The 20,720-nt window shown below is 45.1% G+C and overlaps 1 protein-coding gene across 1 annotated transcript in view; it reads right to left on the bottom strand.

The window, feature by feature from the left end:
* LOC142583361 (FAST kinase domain-containing protein 1, mitochondrial-like) overlaps positions 1-20,720 on the bottom strand; it is a 67,072-nt gene that overhangs the window by 17,249 nt on the left and 29,103 nt on the right. Inside the window, exons 5-6 of the mRNA XM_075693788.1 lie at positions 11,834-11,971; positions 735-848 (exon numbers count right to left, since the gene is read on the bottom strand). Of these exons, the coding sequence (XP_075549903.1) occupies positions 735-848; positions 11,834-11,971 (252 nt within the window). The remainder of the gene's footprint in view (positions 1-734; positions 849-11,833; positions 11,972-20,720) is intronic.

Here is a 20,720-nt window from a genome sequence, read left to right as displayed (position 1 = left end):
AGTTCTTTTCTGTAGAAAATGCGACATGATTGCCCGTACATCAAATTACATCTTTTACTTTGAAATTGTGAGGACTCACTAGAAAATGCAAAAGGAGACTGCTTTACTATCTTTATTGCTTTTGGGTTATTGATTCATTGATCAATATCCCTTCCTTTCAAAGAAATCTACTGCACCTCACTATAATTTTATGAAACACTGACACACTTATTAACAGTCCATTGCAATTCTTGACTAAAGGGGCTATCAAAAGCAGTGACACAGTTCTAAAAGGGTCTTACGTGCTAAAACTACGATCTGTTGATTATGAAGCATTCCGTAATGGGAGGATTCAGATCAATGTTGAACACCAGGGGGGTCATTAACGTGCTCCTAAATCTAAGTACACGAGGGTTTTTGCATTCCACCCCCATCAGGATGTGGCCAGGGTCGAACCCATGACCTCAAGAGTTCAGCAACGGAATGCCATAGCCACTAGACTACCGTGGAGGGTAATAAGTGTCTCTCGTGGCGTCTATAAGCTTTCCAGGAAACCAGTCATTACAAGTCAAATTGCAGTGTCGTGGGTGTCATTGACCTGTGTGCACGTGTATCGGTATTGTTGACTTGACATCACAACTGACCACTCAGTGAGTGATGCGAAAGGCAGCATTTCGGTGAAAGACATCGGGAGGCAGAACAATTTGCCATTGAGTAAAAATTAAAAAAGAGAAGATGAACAAGGAAGAACTCACGAAGGTGGTAGCTGTAAGGCGCAAACACGTGGGACTGCACAAACTGGCTTCCACCTAGGACATGCGTCAGGTTGTCTTGAACATCTCCTTGCAGGGTAGTGAATTGTCTTCGAGCTGCAAATGAAGCAACACAGACAGCATTGCTTCAAACACAGCTCATTCCATCTTGATGGGGTATACTCCATGACATGACATTTCCAACATTCCCACCCCACCTTTCTTATTTTTTTGTGGTCAATGAAGGCGCAAGCACTCTACATCCTAGACAATATACTCGTGAGTGTAAGAGTGCGGTAAACATTTTATGTTAACACTTGTTTCTATGGGTGTTCTCCAATTCCGGCCAGCATTGCAGACAGTCAACATAGTAGACAGCCAAGAAGAGCTCTGAGCGGAAGTAATGAAATGCATCTGAAACCGCCTGAAAGGCGCCTATTCGATGTGATGCTACCACAAGGTGAAACGAAATTATTACCTCTGTATTTTAACTCTTTGCTTATGTGAACCTATGAAAAATGCGTCTCGTACATTAGGTGCATAGGAAACATGACTACATTTCCTTGTGCACTGAGGACCTTCCAATCCAGTTTTCAATTCTTCTGCTCAGCAGCCACTTTGTATGGGCAGCAAAGTAATCTGCATCATTTTTTTTACTTCAATGTTGTCTTCTTCAATGGCTTCATCAGAATTGTAATGAGACTTAAGATGGCCACTGTTTGCTTAGCCATCTACAATGCAGTCCATGGCAAATATTGGAACACAGCCTATGAACTAGTTTCGGCTTGTGTACTCAGGAGGTGGCTATATCGTGATATCATGATATCCTGGCTTGCTAAATTCCTGCAAATGCTACAGCTGCTGCATGTACACACAGCCAAAATAAACACATGCAGCACATTTGTTATCGATTTTATATTTGTGAGCAACATCGTAGCTAGCCTATTTGCCACACATCAGCAGATTTTACTGTGCCGCGAAGTCTCAGTAATCTTGATCACACCAGGTCCAGCATTTCAAAACCAATTTTAGTACACGCAAGTGCAACCAGAAGAAATGCATGAAGCACTCTTACAATTCATTTCTTTTATGAGGAACTTCACCGTAGCTAGCCTAATTGCTAAACGATGTCAGCAGACATTGCTGTGTCATGATGCTACAGTAACCTTGAACACGCCATGCCCAGCATTTAGAAACCAACTTGAGTATTAAATTAAATATTCTCTGAAGATTTCCCAACCACCATACTTGCTAAGTACCATCTTTTTATGAGTGCATGTAACTTCATTTTCAAAAGTATGGTCGGCTACCGTTAATTTGACCCTTGCCGGAGCAGAAGTTTTGGTCGTATGAACAAACAGTGGCAAAACAAATAGATTAAAATCTTTCTTTTCTCGCTTCGAGTAGTCTGTGGCCACCGACAGACTACTTCAATACAGCATTGCAATAACCACAAATGTTGGCACTGGTCAGTGGCTTACAGACCTCAACACTGTCATCAGTGCTGACAAAAATAATCAAAAGAGACATCGCCCAGGCCAAAGCACAAGTCCACATCATCACATCAAGACATGTTGCAGCAGCCGATGTCATCCCATAGGGAACCAGTAGCACAATCTGCTGAATTTCCCATGTTTTCAAACATTTTGTACCTGCTGTGCATACGAGGGGGCAGCTGTAGGGGTTGAATTACCTAAAGTAACATGTTCTCGCTTTCGAACTAAACAAGTTCTCTTTTCATAGCAATGTACAGTTTCTTGCCAAGACATTTCTGTGTATTCAAATTGAGCGAAAAGTCAAGTTAATCGAGATTGAATTAACAGGAGTCAACTGCATGTGTCTGTACCCTTTTAAACTGTTAAGTGCGGACAAGTCTTACTCAGTTATAATTTCTTTAATGCAATTAGAATTCTTTGCCTACCTCACCTGTTGTCAGTCCATTCATCTGTCCATCTATCTACTGTATTTTCGAGATTCTAAGCACCCCCCGCTATATTTGCAAAAAAAGTTTGGACGAAACTTTGCATGCGAATCTAAGCACCCCTTTTTTTTTTTTCGAGAAAGAGCGTGTAGACAAGGCTGCCAAGTGCGCTTGCTCACTCTGTCGTCGAGCTGGAGCCGTTGGAATCCTAATGTGGTGCGGTGTCGGCGGCGCGATCTCTGGCTTCTTGCGCACGGCCACCTGGATGGGCGCATGCCGCTCCAGGCGGCCATGTCTTGCATCGCGATGCGACGCTACATGACAGATGGCGGCACAAAACACTAAAAACTAAGCCACTCCCTAAAACGGTCGAAAGCGATCCCGATAACTCTATCAGCGTGTTGTCAAGTGGGCGTGGCGGGTGCACGTTGCTCTGAACCGACCATTGCCCACACAGCGGTGGGTTCACTGTCTGCACCTAGGTATATATTTTTTAATGTTCGCCAAATAATATGCTATTTCTCGCGCCCATCTTGTCGAGATATCTATCACTGTGAAAAGAAAGAGAAAGCGGGGGGGGGGGGGGGGGGTCATTTTAGATTTTTCAAATCTAAGCACCCCCCTCACTTTTGGCATCGTGATGTTATTCATCATCTATCTAGCCTCTTAAGCCAACCCAGTGGCCCATGCTGTCTACCACCTTGGGCCACTAGGTCTGTGCTCGTGGTCGTGATGCCGTTGAGGTCACTTAATCGTCTTCATTCCAGCTAAGCGATCGACACTTGTCATGACGCCATCATCACACCTTTAAAAACACTGGCATAGTTGGTAAAGTTGTATCATAGCTTGGGCTACTAGGAGTGTGCCCGTAGTCATGATGCCAATGTAGTTGTCTTATCTTTGTCATACTAACTTTGTCATCTGACTCTCGTCATGCCATCATCGTCACGCCATTGTAGTTGTACAGTCATCATGCATTCGCTGTCACACCGCCATCGTTTAAGGTCTAAGGTTTCATTATTCTCTGTTAAGTTTCCCATGCTAGGTGCATAATAACACAACTATTACCTTCAGCAGGCCCTTGGTCTGCCTGTACACGTGCACCATACTGAACTTGTCTGGGGCAGGCATTCAAAGGATATGTGCCTTTCTTCATAGGCGATGTGCCAGGCATAAATGGGAGCAGGGTGCTGGCCGGAAAAATTACAGGGGGGGAGGACGCATCAGGGGGTGTCAGGCGTCGATGCATGCAAACTTTGCATTGGAGTTGCATTGTATTCCACCAAGTGACCTGACATGTAGCATTTGCATGTAGCAATTGCACGCTGCACGAAGCTGGACCTAGTTAACTCACGCAGGCTAAGTAAATATTTGTCACCACCCCGTTTCAAAAGTGATGCCAAGTAATCACCATCATCATCAATAGCATCATATTGTGCCATAGGTCAAGGGATCTGACATGTGTGCCACATGTCACAAGCAAGCTATATGAACCACTGCTGAAGAAGCAAATCGTAGAGCTAGACGAGTGGCTGCAACCAGGCACCATTGGGCTCAGCAGACCACTGTGCAGAGTGCAGCACTAGTCACAGCTCGCCGTCAATGCTGGGCAGACAGTTCAGATCGTTCTTGTAAAAACGATGCGAAGAGACTTCGCTATGAAGACTCTCTAGTGCATGCCGCCAAATACGAAGCTCCTATGGAGCCGCTCCTCCAGCTTGCGCTGTGACTGTGCTCCGTGTACCGTGTAGGCCTGTGATTGTTTTCAATTAACGTTATCCAGCGCAGCTGTGAAAGAAGAAAGACAAGAACACTCAAATCTCCGGGTAAGTTTAATTTGTGAATGGTTTGGGGGAGAAAAAAGTTCTTAAAAGTGTTAGTTCTGCAAGAAAAATCACTGACTTTTTGGAATCAAAAGAACGAGTGCGGCACATTGCAACAGATTTGAAATATATGTACCATATTTGTTAATTCCAAGCAAATCATGATATATCAGATAAAAGGCTTTGAGCCTTTCGTGATGGCATCTTATTTGTAGAGACCCTTGATTTGCAGAACTTCAAAGAGCAGTTGGTGACATTTTCGAACTGTATGAATTAAAAGTAAACCTAGCTATCTTCCGCGGAACATTTTCGAGTTGGCTTATGTTTGCATGTGTGGGTGGATCCCAGACTACCGCCGCATATTTGACTATAGGCCTTACATAAGTTTTGTATGTGAGTAGTTTTACTACCCTTGAAGCTTCGTTCCCCAGAGGTAACCCAATTGCCTCGTGGCCTCCTTCTAAATATAGGCGATGTGACTGTTTCATTGAAGAGATAAGATGTAATACCAACGCCTAAGTATCTATAATCAAAAACTACTAACCAATTTCTGCAATCTTGATGCAACCATATCTGCTGAAGCCCAATTCTACAGTTTTGGAGAGACAAAACTGGCTGCTGTTGGGAGACTATGTCCACTGAAGTTTTCTGTCTGGCGACCATTTAGACTGCCATTTGTCATGCCGTTTCGCAGTTGATCTTGTGGATAACACTTATATTATACTCTACATGATAAGCATTATTTCACGAGTTATGTCAACACGTTAGTATTTTCCACGAATAACCCGCCACCGTGTATAACATGCAATTACAACATCTCAGGGAAAAATAAAGAAGTCCCCGCATACAAGTCGTGGATGCACGACTCATCCACGTCGTACCTTCACTCAGTGGCTCTTTCTCCCCCCCCCCCCCCCTTCCTACCCTTCATTGGTGATGATGATCAAGCTGGATTCGCATGACAGACGTGATAGCAGACAAATCAGAAACGTGACACAGGACGTGAATCGGATCACTTTGCAGCAAGCATTCACATGGCAGAGGATGACAGCGCAGACAGAGAAGCCCTTGCATGGACTGCAGCGATGAAGCAAATGCGACCGAATTGAAAATATGAACGCTTATTTGGCCCTCCACTGTATCGCAAAGCACTGAGGGAACGGGTGACGTATGATCATGTGATACGCAATCCGCAAGCTCAAATCATGACTTGCTTGGTTGTGTGAATACAGCATCTTCAGCTTCTGCTGCACTGGCTGTAATACTGGCCGTAAATACATAAGACTATGGCTACTATGCAGTCGGTACGATTTTTCTAGAGCTCTGGGGTATTTTTAAAATCTTGGCCCAAGTTAGCTGGGAAATCCTGTGTATATATATATATATATATATATATATATATATATATATATATATATATATATATATATATATATATATATATTGTCTCGGTACACAGACCCATATCAAGTGCTGCGTGCTGTGACTCCAGTTACGTACGAAATACTAGTACTGTAGGTACCAGTAGGTACCAGTGCCCAGTAGGTACCAGTGCCTCATCTGTTCTGAATTCCACTGACGCTGTGCATGTCGCATGCCTCAAACCATATTACTCTCCTGTTATCACCGATATTTAGACCCATCGGGACGGTGCTTCTGCCGCCGGGGATAATGATACATGCATACATATTGCATGTTCCTTGTGGACGATGCATGCGAGCGCTCTGACGAAGACGACGAATGCTCTCTGGCTTTCGAGCTGTTGGCTGAACTGGAAAGCGCTGCAGTTATCCTTTGTAAATATACTCTGTAAATTGTCTCCAGTTCGTAATCCTTCATTTGCGTAACAATATGTGTGTGTGTGTCTGTGTGTGACGCGAGCAGGTGGTTGCGGACGGAGACAAACAATGTCGCCCGAACACTGCCTTTAGTCTTCGTCTACCTCTCCTTTCAGACAGTGTCCTTCTGTCCTCCGTTACACATTCCCCTTCCCCTCAAAAGAGCGTGTGCAGCAAGCAACACAAGAGGGAGCAATGAGAGACTACAATTTAACCAAATATCCAAAGGTGCAGCTGGTCCAATGTCCCGATTTAACTCTGTATACTATTTAAAGTTCAGAATAAGCTATTGCAGTCCTGTGACGACCAGCACAACTCTGGAGGATGGGCCTGACTGTTGCGATCCGGACGACGTCTACATGCGATGCAAATTGTGAGCACTGATTGTCATACACATCCAGCTCTTGACACAACTGAGTACAGTTCAAGCACTTTGAAGTAGCAGGAGCGATGGTTGCCCTCGAAGCTAGTGCGGACAAAAAGATGCATTTTGCGAGTTTTCTTTGAGATATTGCGCTCACATGAGATGCACCGCTGGCACGTGAATCGTCTCGTTTCTGATGGTTGGCTAGCGAGTTCACGGGTTCCTTGTCGCATCTGTGTTTTTGGCGATGCTCTTCGTTGTCGCCTGCGCTGAAGTTGCCATCGTGGTGAGTGAAACTGCTGAGAGAGTTTATGTTGATATTTCTGAAGTTGTTGCGAGAGCTGCTGAGGTAGCTTTTCCATCAGAATATGTGTCTGACTTGTTTCGCAATTAGACGTGGTGATCTGTGGATAGCTGGTACACTGCATGCTTTTGGGAGGCCTGTTTGGTGGCAAAAGTACTGTCTGAGTCTTCTGAGCCTGCTACAGCAACATGACAAATGGGTGCTACTGTCAGTTGATGGTGTGCGACGCTTAAGACTTGTGCCATTTTCTGCAATGGCAGTGGTTCTTAAGGTTGTTGTACCCGGAAGAAAGTTTGTGTGTTGCGAAGTGGTTTGGTCTCCAATTGGACATGGCCCATCCGTAGCCGCTGAAAGTGCATTGCCTTCCTTGTGAAAAGAGCGCATGCTGTTTGTGGTTTTCTTCTGTTGTCTTCGCGGGAAGGCAGTCTGCTTCATGTCAGTGCTGGAAGTAATAGCTGTGTTCTTTCCTTGACTGGTGTGAATGGTACCGTAATCTGAGTTGATGCAGCTCGGAATCCTGGATTTTTAATCACTAGACAATGCTGTAGCGGATGTAGCTTCATCATGTGCTTGTAGTGATGGCTCTGTCTCAACAAAATTTAAGTTTTCATGCGAGTGTGAATTATTGAGCTTCATAGAAGAATCGCGGGACTTGAAACTAGGTGGCAGCCCGCATGTACAAGAAGTACTGAATGTATGATGAAGACGCGCATAATGGCAATTTCTGCATGGTGAAGGAACCTGGTAGAAGGTTTGCGCTCAATGAAGAGCGACTTGGATATCGCTCAGCAAACAGAGGCTTTACTTTGTCCACTTTGTGCGGTGGAATTATGTTAGGTGTGTGCTTCTGCTTCATCTTTTCGGATGTATGGGGAAGTTGGCGATGATCTAGTCATATGTGGCTTTGGTCAGTAGTGATGATGATCGCTACGTGGAGACTGTGGGTGACTGTGGCGACCCAGTTGCAGTGTCTCCAGTTGTTGGATAATGAGGGAGTCTGCAACGTGTACTTTAAATCAACTGGTCACCTCTTCCTTGATTTTCTCCCACGATTCGTTGTTTTCAACAATGTGCGTGACGTAGAAGTAAAATGCCTCACCGGTGACATATTCATTGAAGTTGACAACCATATCCTGTTCCAACCAAGATGCAACGGATGCGTGGCGTTCGAGGAGGCGAAACCAGTCTTCCACGGGCCCATTGGCCGCTGATCCGGTGTACTTCAGTATGCCCAAGGCTTGCGGTGATCCGGTCATGATGCTGGTCGGTGTTGGTGATGGAAATGCGCGCTCTGGGTTCACGGTGTGGTTTCAAGTACTTGCATGATGATGTGAGGCTGATGAGGTGGGTACCAGGCCTTTATCCTGTCGACTTGTGTGACGCGAGCAGGAGGTTGCAGACGAAGAAAAACATGGTCACCCGAACACTACCTTTATTCTTCATCTACCTCTCCCTTCAAACAGCGTCCTTCTGTCCTCCGTTACACACACACACACATATATATATGCTTATGTTAATCCTAAAAAAATGGCGTTGAAAGAGCACCAAGATTGAAAATTCATCTCTGTTCTGGCAAGCAGAATGTATATATAGTTGGACCTTCCATGACATGCAGTTTAAGAAACACTTGTCTACAAAAACATGTTACATGCACATACAATTTCTACAAGTGAGGATAAACTTTGAGTCATTGTACCAAGAGCAGAGTAAGGCCTTTTTAAAATTTGATATGATAATAAGAAAACAATGAGCAAAGGCAACTGGCATTCTACGATCACCTTCAGCTTGAAAGAGCAAAGATGCAGCACACCTAAAAGGGATGTGGCTGTCCTGATTTTCTTAGCAGGCCAGCTCAGTTAGTGCGAGTTATGGCGGTCATATTTTTTTTGTACTTTGTGATTAAATACACAGGGCCTAAGAGAATTCTGTGCAAGTTCTGCCTACAAAACTGAACTATGCCTGCCCGTTGTGCCTTCACAAGTCAAGATGAAATTCCTGAGAGATGCCAATATTTAAGAAAGTTTGCCTCCATCGTGACATAAGAAAAATTAGTGAATGTAACTGGCTGGCTCATTTGCACAAATTCTTTTTGAGTAAAACAAAAATGTATTTGCCATTGCAGTACCCAGGTCGGCACCAACTTAGAGCTCGCCATTTCTGCAAAAAGAAAGCTGCAGTTCTGCAACTCACGGTTAATCAGCAAATGACTCAGCTATGACACTAATGAGAAATTCACAGAGGTCAAGTACGCCTTGGAATTGTCTGCTTCGCTCAGTACAGCTGCATGTAGCAAAGATGTTGTAAGGAATGGTAGGAGCGCTGCATCCATGAGCAAACAGAGAAGTCCTGACATCTACACCATTAATAAATCGGAGCAAGAACATTTGCATCAAGAGGCAAAGCTGTGACTGGCCCTTGATGTGCATATGCTACTTCTACTGTACTATATCATGAGAAGCCACCAAACACGAGGGACAACATAGGGGAAATTACTTGTGCTTAATAAATGAAATAAAGAAAGTTGTCCTTGGTGCCAGTGTTTGTTGGCTTCTTACGATATGACAAATAAAAATTGGGCCCCTCAGTTAACCCCCTTTCTTCTTGTTTATTACATAACGAGTGTCTCGAATCCGGCAATATTGATGCCTTCAGGTAGCATGCGTAGGTTTATTGACCGGCTGCTTTCACCCAAAAAGATCACGTTCTCGTGACGCCTGCAGCAGAAAGGATGTTCCACATCTGCCTCCAAGGTTTGTGAGTGGTGGCGCTGGCTAACACTTCCATGGTTCTACTAGGAAACATTAATACCCAACAAAGTGGATGGGGAAACGGCGCCGCAGTAGCTCAATTAGTAGAGCATCGCACGCGAAATGCGAAGGTTGTGGGATCGCTCCCCACCTGTTGCAAGTTGTTTTTTTATCTGTTTTCATTTCCATTAATTTATCGTTTTCTTATTTAATTTATTAAGCCCAAGTAATTTCCCCTATGTTGTCCTTGGTGTCAGTGTTTGGTGGCTTCTTATGATATAACTAATAAAAATCGGGCCCCTCAGTAAACCCCCTTTCTTCTTGCTTTCTACTGTACTATATGCTTTCATGGCTTATGAGCGCAGAGTGTTATTAGTCTTTAACCATCGCAGAACCCACAAGCAGCAAAGCCAATTTTGCATACCGTTGCGGCTTAGGGTGGCATTAGGGCAAGGAATCCGCCAAGCCCATCGACGTCTACGTCAGGTTGTGGGACTGAAGGAAAAAGGGTTTATTGCTTAGTTACACGGCTCCAGTTACAGAAGCCCACTCCATGCCGGAGCAAGTTAAACGTCCGAGTTCACATCAGGACCCTCTGTCCCAGTGCTCGAAAAGTATCTGCTTTTCATACCGTCGTCTTCCCTAGGCAAGTTGACTAGGGAGTCTGAAGACTCCCTAGGCAAGTTGACTAGGGAGTCTGAAGACTGTCCAGCAGCAAATCACAATTGTTTAATCCATTGCGATACCACGCTCATGCTTGTAACACTCTGCAGTAACCCCGCCTCTGTAGCCTGATGGTATGGAATATGCTGTAGGAAGGCAACCTGTGAATCCAAGGTCGCCGCCATTGTTCAGTAGCATTAGATGAGGGCCCCCTTTCATCCTTAGTTCAGTCTGTCAGGTAATGGTGGGGGTGGTGGCCCTTTGTGGACCCGTCAAGAGTCGGTGTCCACGCTGCATCAACTTCTGGATAGGTGCTGTGGTGTTGAGACGTAACAACACCTCTCTGTAGCCTTTTAAAAATAAAGTGCATTTTTTGAAGCAGTATTTGCACAGTAAAAGCACTCAGTCCATAAGACATAAAAATCATGTCCCAATGTCAGTGCATCCTTTCAGGAACAAATGGGTCATCTGCCGGATGTCCACTTTTGGATATCCTGCCACAGATGTCCCAAGGATATGGCACATTCACCTTTTTCAGCATACACGTGACTATTTGTCCTTCAAGAGGCTTTGCCTTTGAGTTTCCTTATAACAAAATTGTGTTTTCTCACATGTTTGAATTACAATTCGAAGCTGTCATGTCAGCAGTCTGCTTTTAAAGTTCAGTTAGTTCAATGAGCCATTTGTGCATGGCAGAACGTCTAGAAGAAGGAAGAGCATACTGCAGTTCCACTCACACGTAATGTGCGCACATGATGCACCTGTTTTTAGTGCACAGGTGCCCTGCCGATTCTATTTCTCACAGAGCGTGTGATGCGAACGTAATAGACATCATTGCAAACACAGTGCAAAAGGCCCAGGCACATGTCCCTAAAACGTATGTAGCATGTCATGAGGCGTCTCTTGCTGGCATGCAAGGGATGTTCGCAAGACATGGAAAGTGCAGTCCAGTGATAGTGTGAGGGATATCCACAGGATGTTTTCGAACCACCTTGAGGATATCCAGGCCCTGGTAGTGGATCTCCACAGAATATCCATAGGACACGATTTTCACTGGGTGAAGCAAACAACTTGAAACTGGAGTCACTAAAATGTCGCCATACTGTGTCTTGTCGCAAGAAAACCCAAGTTCTCCTAGCAGCATATCTCAGCTGGTCTACCAGGAACATTGACACTTTTTCTCTGATGTGGCTGGTTGAGCTCATTGGTTTGACCTCATAACAAATCGCAGCACAGGAACACAAAGACGGACCGGCAAGGAGACACTGGAAGAGTGCTAAGAGAGAAGTAGCACATGTCTGTCGTCCATGTTTCCGCATTACAATTTGTCACGATCCTCTGATGTTTTCCTTCTCAACCCGAGTGGAACTCTGTTGTTCAAAATGTGCCACATCTTACCAGCGGCAGCGTCAAACAAAGAGCTGTTCTTACCGTTTACTTACCGTTTAAGGCTCGTGTTGCGTAGAACTGGTCATGGAACCATGGCACATTCTCTTCAGGAAAGTCCAAGCAGGCTATGCGGTTGAATATGGCCAGCAGCTCCCTCACATGGCGATCCGAGTGCTCGTTCCCAAGAAATCCTGGGTCATTGAAGAGACACCGAAGTTATGTACGTATTCAGCATGGCTGGAGATGACTTTCTTAAGTTTCAACTTATTATTGAGGACCTGGAGTGTTAAAGTCTAATGGCAGATCTGCAGATTAAAGGGAAACTAAAGAAAGATAGAGTAGAACCTCGTAGTGAGAAAAAAGGGTGACAAAAACATGCTAACTGGGAAAACGTACAATCCAAAGTCACTAAAGTATAGTAGAACCTCATTCAGTCTCCTTCCTTTATTGATTTGTATAAATATTTACCCCTCCTATCTGTAATGTCTCAATGACCTTGATAGTAACCAAATAAATAAAATAAATAGATAAATACATAAATGAATAAGTAAATAAATACGTCTGGGAAAGAATCTGCATAAAAAAATGTACTAATCGGAAAAATGTACGGAAAGCTGTGCGTTTAATTTTTTCGCAGTGCAGTCAAACCGGTTCCATCTCAAAACTAATGCAATCGAATTTATTCCCTACCATTCAACCCCGCCAGAAATTTTTTCGTTTGACATTTTAATATTTGTTAATTAGCCAGAAACTTGGATTAAATTGCTCACCTTAAATAGCATTATCGACCACTAGACAAACCCGACATTCCCACCACCTTTCTCTTGCCCCATACTTTGCTAAGACTAATTTATTTCAGCATTCTCTCTTTCCTCTGACAATCGCTGACTGGAACTCTTTGCCGGCTTACAGTGTGGATTCTGTTGACCTTATAAGTGACCTTGTTGTTTAGTTCATGTTAGTATTGTTATGAGTTATTTCCTACTGCTTGTATTGCTTGAATTTGGATGTTGCAATTTAACATTGTTATATTTCTGTATTCTACTCCAGCCTTGGCCTCATGGCCTGCAGTATGTAATAAATAAATAAATAAATAAATAAATAAATAAATAAATAAATAAATAAATAAATAAATAATCTGAAGTAACTAAAAAATTTGACAGACACAACTATTGTTGACATCTACATAATGCGAAGCATGGCGTGGATTGTTGCGGCACAAGACGCCGATGCGCGTAGAGATGATAGTGCTCCGGTGGCCTGAGGTGCTTATTGTTGTTGTCCTATTGTGCATTGTTTTAAGAGGGCAACGCGAAACCGAAACGAAATCGAGCTGGTGGGCGATGCCGGATGCCGCCAAAGTGGAACGTGATGGCCACATTGTGCCGCCTGCAACAGGGAACTGCGGCACACTTGGATTATCGCCTACTAAAAGCATGCTATCAATGGCGTACGGGCCCCATCATGCACTATAATACAGACAGGTGAGGATGCTTTGCAATAGGCTTGGCGGCGATAGCTGTGAATGAGGCGGCAATGACCAGGATGGAGATTTGCTGTTACCGGAATAATAAAACGTGTGCGCCGTTGTTTTCACGTGTGGCGTGCGGCTATACAGTAGAACCCCGCTGTTACGTTCCTCACTGCTGCGTTTTCCCGGCTGCTACGTCGTTTTCATCCGGTCCCGGCATAGCTTCCATAGGATTCAATGTATAAGGAACCCCGCTGTTACGTCGTAGCTGTGAAAACGTTCCCGCATGATACGTCGCAACTTGGCACCCCGAACAGGGGGCGGACACTCCGTATACATCCCATTGGCCGTTTTCGAGCAGACGCTCTTTCGACGCTAGCGCCAAGGTCCCCTTCAGTTACGGCCCTAACCAATGGGCGACGCATTAAGCAAAATGGCGGCGCACTTGATTGTTTACGTTGTCATGGCAACAGCAACAGCAGCCGCGCGGCACCTCCTCTCCCAAACGTTTTTCTTTCCTTTTTGTTTTTATTATGCCGACCCGCTCCACTTCCTTTCCCCCTTTCCCCCATGCCGCGCGCGCCGCTCACTTTTTTTTTGTTTTTACCCGCAAGCGGCGCGTTCTTTCTTTTTTATAGCGCGCTTCCTACCGCGCGCCACGCTCAAGCTCGCAAGCAATGCGCGCGCTACGCCGCGCATTGGCATTGCTTGCGAGCTGGCGCGTGGTGCGCCGTGGGCTATGCGTTGGCACGCACGCAGTCTTGCCCATACTTATATTATACCAGCATGTGCCGGGACATAAAAAAAATTCCACTTTCAACACAACAGATGTTTAGTCTCGCTTTATTGACTTCGTTTCCGAAAAGAGATTTTTCTTACAACGTGGTGTGATACACGCTCAAAAAATGAGCAAATGTGAGAGGTGCATGACATATACAAGAGTACTAAAGACAAGAGTTCACAGATGGTGAAATAACAAAAGAAAGTGCTAGAAAACGCGAAGCCCATTTCATGTAAACACATATAAAACAAGATTTTTATATAACGTCCTCAAGACCTAAATGTAGACGAGCTCCTGATATGTGCACTAAGATATTGCAGAAAATTGGACGACGTGTATGACATAGTCATGACAACTATAAAAAGGGAAAACTCACTAGTAATGACAAAAACAATGACACGCAAAATACCTGAAAGATAGAATAAAATGCTAACATTGTTTGATTGAGAGCCATACCAAAAGAAAGCTTACTTATAAATCTGCACGAAAGTATATGAAATGCTTGACATGTTCATTACTGCTGAACAAATTGAAAAAAAAACATGGCAGAAAAAAATAACATTGTACTAAAAACTGAAACACACATTATCACATTATTTTGCACTTGGCCACAACTTGAGTAACGGTGGCAAGGGAACAGAAGATAGTCGGCTTTTGCAGCAGCACATAGAACACATTCGCAGAAAGGCTTATTCCTCAATCAAAGACAAGGTAAAACAGGCCAACACGACTTTTCTTTCTACCCGAATGCAATGCTTAGCAATAAAATTACGTCACTTAAGGCACTAAGTCGTACCTACTGGGCTCTCCCTTGTATAATAAACACGCACTGCAAAAATCTGCATGCAGGACACTTGCAATGCTCATGCTTTCCAGAGGAAAAAAAAGCGTATCATGCCTACACATGAAGGTTGTTCGCGCGGTTTTCCCATCGGGGGTTACTGAGATAGTACACAAACACTAACAGTAATTTTTCAGCTGTTAGTCGGTTTGTAGAACGTGATACACAGAAAAAGCATTGAGGGCGGTATGGAAAGCTGGGCAAGTTACTGAAGTTGCAGAATGAGACTTGGCACAGAAAAACGCAAGTCACAGACCAGGTGAAAATGAGGAGGAACATCTATTTGTCAGCTTTCTCTACCGGGAAGAGGCAAGTGTAGCACAATCAAGGCGCAACGACGTCCGGAGCCTCATGGAGTACACAAATGGACAGGGCTGTATTCGTGTACATGTGCCTTCTGATGTCCTTGGGTCTGAGCGCTCACCTGTTGTCTTTAGGCACCCGGAACAACCTTGCAGGACTTGTTGTTGAGGTATTTGTGCACCACTGCACGATGCACGAGCGGTACGAGTCGTGAAACGGGTGAAACATCGCGGAGCACAAGCACACAGCTACCGAGAACCACAGAACTGACGAAACTAGCCACGTCGGTCAACGCACAGCAGCGCACGCATCTCGATGACAGTAGATAACAAAAATAAAGCTTTACGTAGCGGACTAAGCAGCAGCCGGGCCGGCGGGGATGGCACGGCGGCGCGGACGCGTAGACAGTCGAAGGAGAGGGAGTTGAGAGGGTATTACGAGAGAGGGCGTAGAGAGAGGAGTTGAGCGGGGGGAAGGGCTTGGCCACCTGGATCGGCGCGCGTGCGCGCGACGTGCAAGGGAAACGGATTTTTGCGTCGCCCATTACAGAGATGGCGCCAATTTCCTGTGCCACCGGAACCGGGGAGTGTCCCCCCCCTGCCCCGAACCACGAGACTAATGACCGTCTCGTCCCCGAACCCGCCTGGGCTGAAGTAGGCAACGCGCTCCAACCGCCATTTTGGCTTTTGACGAGTTTTGGCTGGGCTTGGCCGGGCTTGGCTATGGAACTGGCTGCAAGAAGCCGCACGCCAGTTCGAGAGGCCGCACTAAGTGGCCATTCGTGAAAAATGCTCTCACTATCATCACTGTGATTAGGGTCACTGCATGGTTGTTGGACGGGTCGACTCACGGAGGAAGGAAACTCGGGAGAGGCCCTCACGTCACTCTTTGTGAAGCAAAAGTGAAACCGGAAGTTGGCGTTGCTAGTGGCGTTGCTCCGCCTACCGGGACAGCTCTCCTCTCTTGTTTACATTTCTCCCACGCCGCGCCGCGCGCAACCGGGCTGCTCGGACGCGCGCGCTCCGCAGCAATACTAAACAGTCGTTAGCAGGTTAGCATGATTACGCCAAAGAGGGCAAAATTTCCCGCGGATATTCCTTCGTCCGTTGCCATTGCCGTGGCGCGGTGACGACGAGGAGCACGAGCCGCATGATGCCGGGCAGTGGCCAAATCCTAGCTTTGGAGAAGCCGTCGCGGCTCTAGACCTCTGCAGGTACGTCGCACCTCACAGCGACGCTGACAGCAATGCGGCCTTCCAGGCTATTGAGAAACGTGTGGCGATTTCTACCGAGCGAAAGAAACGGCAAGCCATCATTATAGGCTTTTTTAAGTCCTAAGCGCACTCTGTGGAAATAAATTGTCTATAGTTGAAACTGCCCTTTTTTTCATTCATTTTCGGAGCTTTCCTCACTTGCGTTTTCTCGGCTGTTACGTTTTTTTCCCCCGGTCCGGTGAAAAACGTATGAACGGGGTTCCACTGTATACTGTTCTCGATGTGCGCCTCGTGCATTTTCATGCTTACATGCTTACAATAGCAGCCGGAGAATGTATCATACCATCGCAGTTTGGTGATGTACTGAATGTTTGGTGCCAAAAAATCGTGTTTTCCAGGAAGGTGTGAACCGGTAAAAAATGAGCATAACTCTATTGGGTCATTTTTTGTGTTTTTGATTACGAATCTGGGCGCTGGGAACATGTACGTAACGAGAACCTATCAGCGAGGTTCTACTGTACTGGCAGACTCAACTGTATTTGACAACTACATAATGCGAAGCATTACATGAGTCGCTGCAGCACAAGACACCACCATGAGCGGCGTCTCGAGCAACCCAGGACACATTTTCATTCTCCTATTGTGTAATGTTTTAAGACAGCGAGGGGAAAGCACGTGGGCATTGCTGGAGTATGATGCCACCAGGGTGAAACATGACAGTCACTACGCTCCGCGCTGCCTGCAGCAGGGTACAGCGGCATGTCTGGCTTATCGCCTAATGAAGGCGTGCAGTATGCTTCCAATAGAGCTACGACACACGCGCTGGGAAACAGAAAGGTGAAGTTGCTTATGGCGGTAAAGTTTGTGGCAACAGCTGTGGATGCAGTCTGCGACAACCCTGGAGGAGATTTGCCGGTACCGGAATGACGAATTTGGTGCGCGCCGGCATTCTCACGTGAGACGGACAGGCAATTAGTACTGCAGGGAAGCTGCTACGGCAGGCAGTTACTGTTCTAGATTGTGCATGACTCGATGTCATTTTTTTGTTTACAAGGGATCTAGCAGCTGGAAAACGTATCATACAATCACAGTTAGGCAACGTACTGAATGTTGGTGCAGAAAAATTGTGTTTTCCGGAAACATTCCATAAAAAAGAAGGGTAACTGTACTGGGTCACTTTTTGTGTTCTCAATTGCAAGCGTTGGCACCAGAGAGTTGTCGAAATGGGATCGCACCAACGAGGTTCTGCTGTATTGGGTCAGGCTGGTTCAGGGCCCCTTTAGAGAGAGTGTCGGTTGGGAATCGTTGGAAGGGTGTGTGAAAAAGGAAGATGGAGGTGCCATCTCAATTTCACAATGCACAATGCGGACAAGGTTATCGGTGGTGGGTAGCTGATTGGGTAGCTGAAGGCCGCCCACACAGGTCAATATAGTGGCAGTGCTTGGGAGCCACATGAATCGTTGGGCAATGCAGCGACCCTTTAGTTCTTCAGTACGCTTGGACTACTTCATAGTGTCTTCAACGGTTGAGCAGTCCTTAATTACTAGCATGTTGAAAGGATCATCAGCAATGCCTTTCAGTACGTGGCTTACTTAGTCTACCTCGGTCATGTTGGTATTAAGTTGGTGGCCAAGGGTGATAACGTCAAGTATGTATGACACATATGACTCCGTGGGAGTTTGAGTGCAACAGGAGAGGTATATTTCGAAGCAGCATGCTGACGACCAATTCATTTGCCAAATAGGCCACGAAGTTTCTGCTTGCATAGGTCCTAGATGGTCAGCTCTGCTTCGTGAGTGTCAAACCAGACGTGCACTGTCCTGCTGAGGTAGAAAGCGACATTGGCGAGCATCACTGTTGGGTCCGACCGATTGTTCATTGCAACGTGCTCGTAATTCCCAAACCAGTCAGCAACATCAATGGTGTCAGTGTTGCAAAAAGAGCCAGGGTCACATGGTTGGATCAAGATCCAGTTGTGGTTAAAGCAGCATCCTTGTTTGTTGACACAGTGGAACTAACCAGGACACGTCTGCTGCGAAGTTCCGTCTTGCATAGTACCCAGCACCTCCACCGAAATGCCATGGGTAGAGATATAAATATTGTATAAATGCGTGTGATGGCCACACCCATGTAGGCCACACCCTGGTTCTCTGAAGTACGTATAAAAAAAAAAAAATAATCCACGTAGGGGCCCCCACCCCCACCTTTTCCTCAACCCACATGTTTTCAACATGTGTGCATGTCTGTGAGCTTTCAGGCGCCATTGACAGATGGCACGATAGAACGCAACAGATCATCATCATCCTCACCCACAAGTATACAACTGAGAACAGCTGCGCCTTGTTGGCACAGACATGGCTGTTATTCCGGGCGGCCTCACAGGCATACTGCAACCACTGGACATCAGCTAACTCAGCCTTTTAAGGTTGAATTCCAAAGGCAGTACATGGAATGGATGGCAAGCCACAGCCACGAGCAGACGCCGACCAGACGTCTCAAGGGGCATCGCTTGCGACTGTAATTGGCTGGATCATGTCCACGTGGAGCTCAGTGTCAATGGAAATCATATCCTGAAGTTTTAAAAGTCACCGGAACCTCAAACAGCTTGGATGGCGCTGAAGATGACTTCTTGTGGGATGAGTGTGCACCGCAACACAGCACCAGCTCAGAATCTGAGGAATCGGCGAGTGACGACGACTGCATATATGTCGTATACTGCAATAAACACTCTCTGCTCGCTAATTGGTACTGTATGTTGTTTTTACTTGAAAAAAAAACAACATTTTTTTTACACATCACGTTTATGGACTGCCCTCTGAAAATTGGCCCTCTATCTCGAAAAAAAAAAAGAGTGTGACCCTTACAAGCATTTATACGGTATAAATATATTTACAGGCTCTCTTCACCTATGCTACAATGCAGCCAAGAAGGTGAAAAGACAATCTCTATATTTTATTTTTTGACCCCAGCGACTATAGTCGCCTTTTTCACATTGCTCACAGTCCTGCGACAATATTGAAGGATCCTTGGCAAAGTAGCAGAATTGGTAATTGCTGAAATTTTATATTAATAGCCTTTGGATATCACCTGAGCACACTAACACCCACTAACAGCACATGCTGTTAGTGGATGTGCTGCAGACACGAGGCCACGACCATTGAGATTTTAAAGGGACACTTAATTACTTCTCTCCACCTTGCGGGTTTCCGCAGAACTATTACATAAAGCCATGTATTTTACCGATGTCTGCTCAGGCTGAGATGATTTTTTAGCAATAGAGACGGACCTCATTGTGTTCTGAAGGAGCCAAAAACTGAACTTAGCCAGTTTCAAGAACCTTTACAAAGTCACAATGGCCCAAATCAAAAATGTTTTCTGAAACCCGTGATAGTGCACTGGGGTTTTCACGCAAACTAAAAAAAATTGAACTTTGACCTTCATTATTGCTTCTAATATTCAACCTATTACTGCGAAACTAGCAACAACAGAGCTTTGAAAACAATACTTGATCAGTTTAAAATGACTTAGTGCTTTTACTTGGTGAAAGCACACCACAGTTAATCTGAGAGGCCATGTTGAGGAACCTTGCTGGTTCTGAATCATTTCCGGTGAGCGCTTCTTTCTTTTTGACATGGTTTCGGTGCCAGAAGCATATAGCTTTGAAGGCCTTTCATGATTTATATACTTGTACTCAAACATAAATATTTCCATGGAGAATGCTTTTTATCTATGCTATATGAAACTAAGGATATTATGTGGTCCAAAATTTTTTCATTTGGCCTTTGAGACCATGAAAAAACTTGTCTTTGTATACTATTTTTCTGCTTAAATCAAGAAACAAGCTAATTATCATTAGACATCTCACTTTCCCGCCAGGAATACAAAAAGAAGGGGAAAGAAATCATCAGGACTGTTATCTTCAGCTCATGTACAGTACAATCCCCTTTTAAGGGAAACACCTAACCAGCAATAAAGCCAACATAACTGGAACATTTCTTTGCCTTTTATTGGAAATTAGTGGCTGATATACTCAATTGGATGTGCATTCATATTATACATCCAATTGATAAATACTATAGACCCTTTTCACGGCGATACTGTTGGTGCCACCATGTTGGACAACGTGGTGACCAATCCATTGTTTGCCTCAATTGCGTCCGTTGCCCTTGTGTTTACAATGCATGTGCATGACACTGGCATGGCTCAGCAAATCTCTGTTTTGGTGAATATCATACATGGTGATAAGTGGATGACATGGGGCTTTGGCCACATCTTCAGAGGACATGTAAGCACTTTTGGAGCTTATTACATTTTGTCCAAACAGTGTGAAC

The sequence above is a fragment of the Dermacentor variabilis genome, chromosome 5, assembly GCF_050947875.1.
Source record: "Dermacentor variabilis isolate Ectoservices chromosome 5, ASM5094787v1, whole genome shotgun sequence".
In the NCBI taxonomy this organism is placed as follows: domain Eukaryota; kingdom Metazoa; phylum Arthropoda; class Arachnida; order Ixodida; family Ixodidae; genus Dermacentor; species Dermacentor variabilis.
The sequence above is the reverse complement of the archived record's forward strand: the minus strand, read 5'-3'. Positions and strand labels throughout refer to the sequence as shown.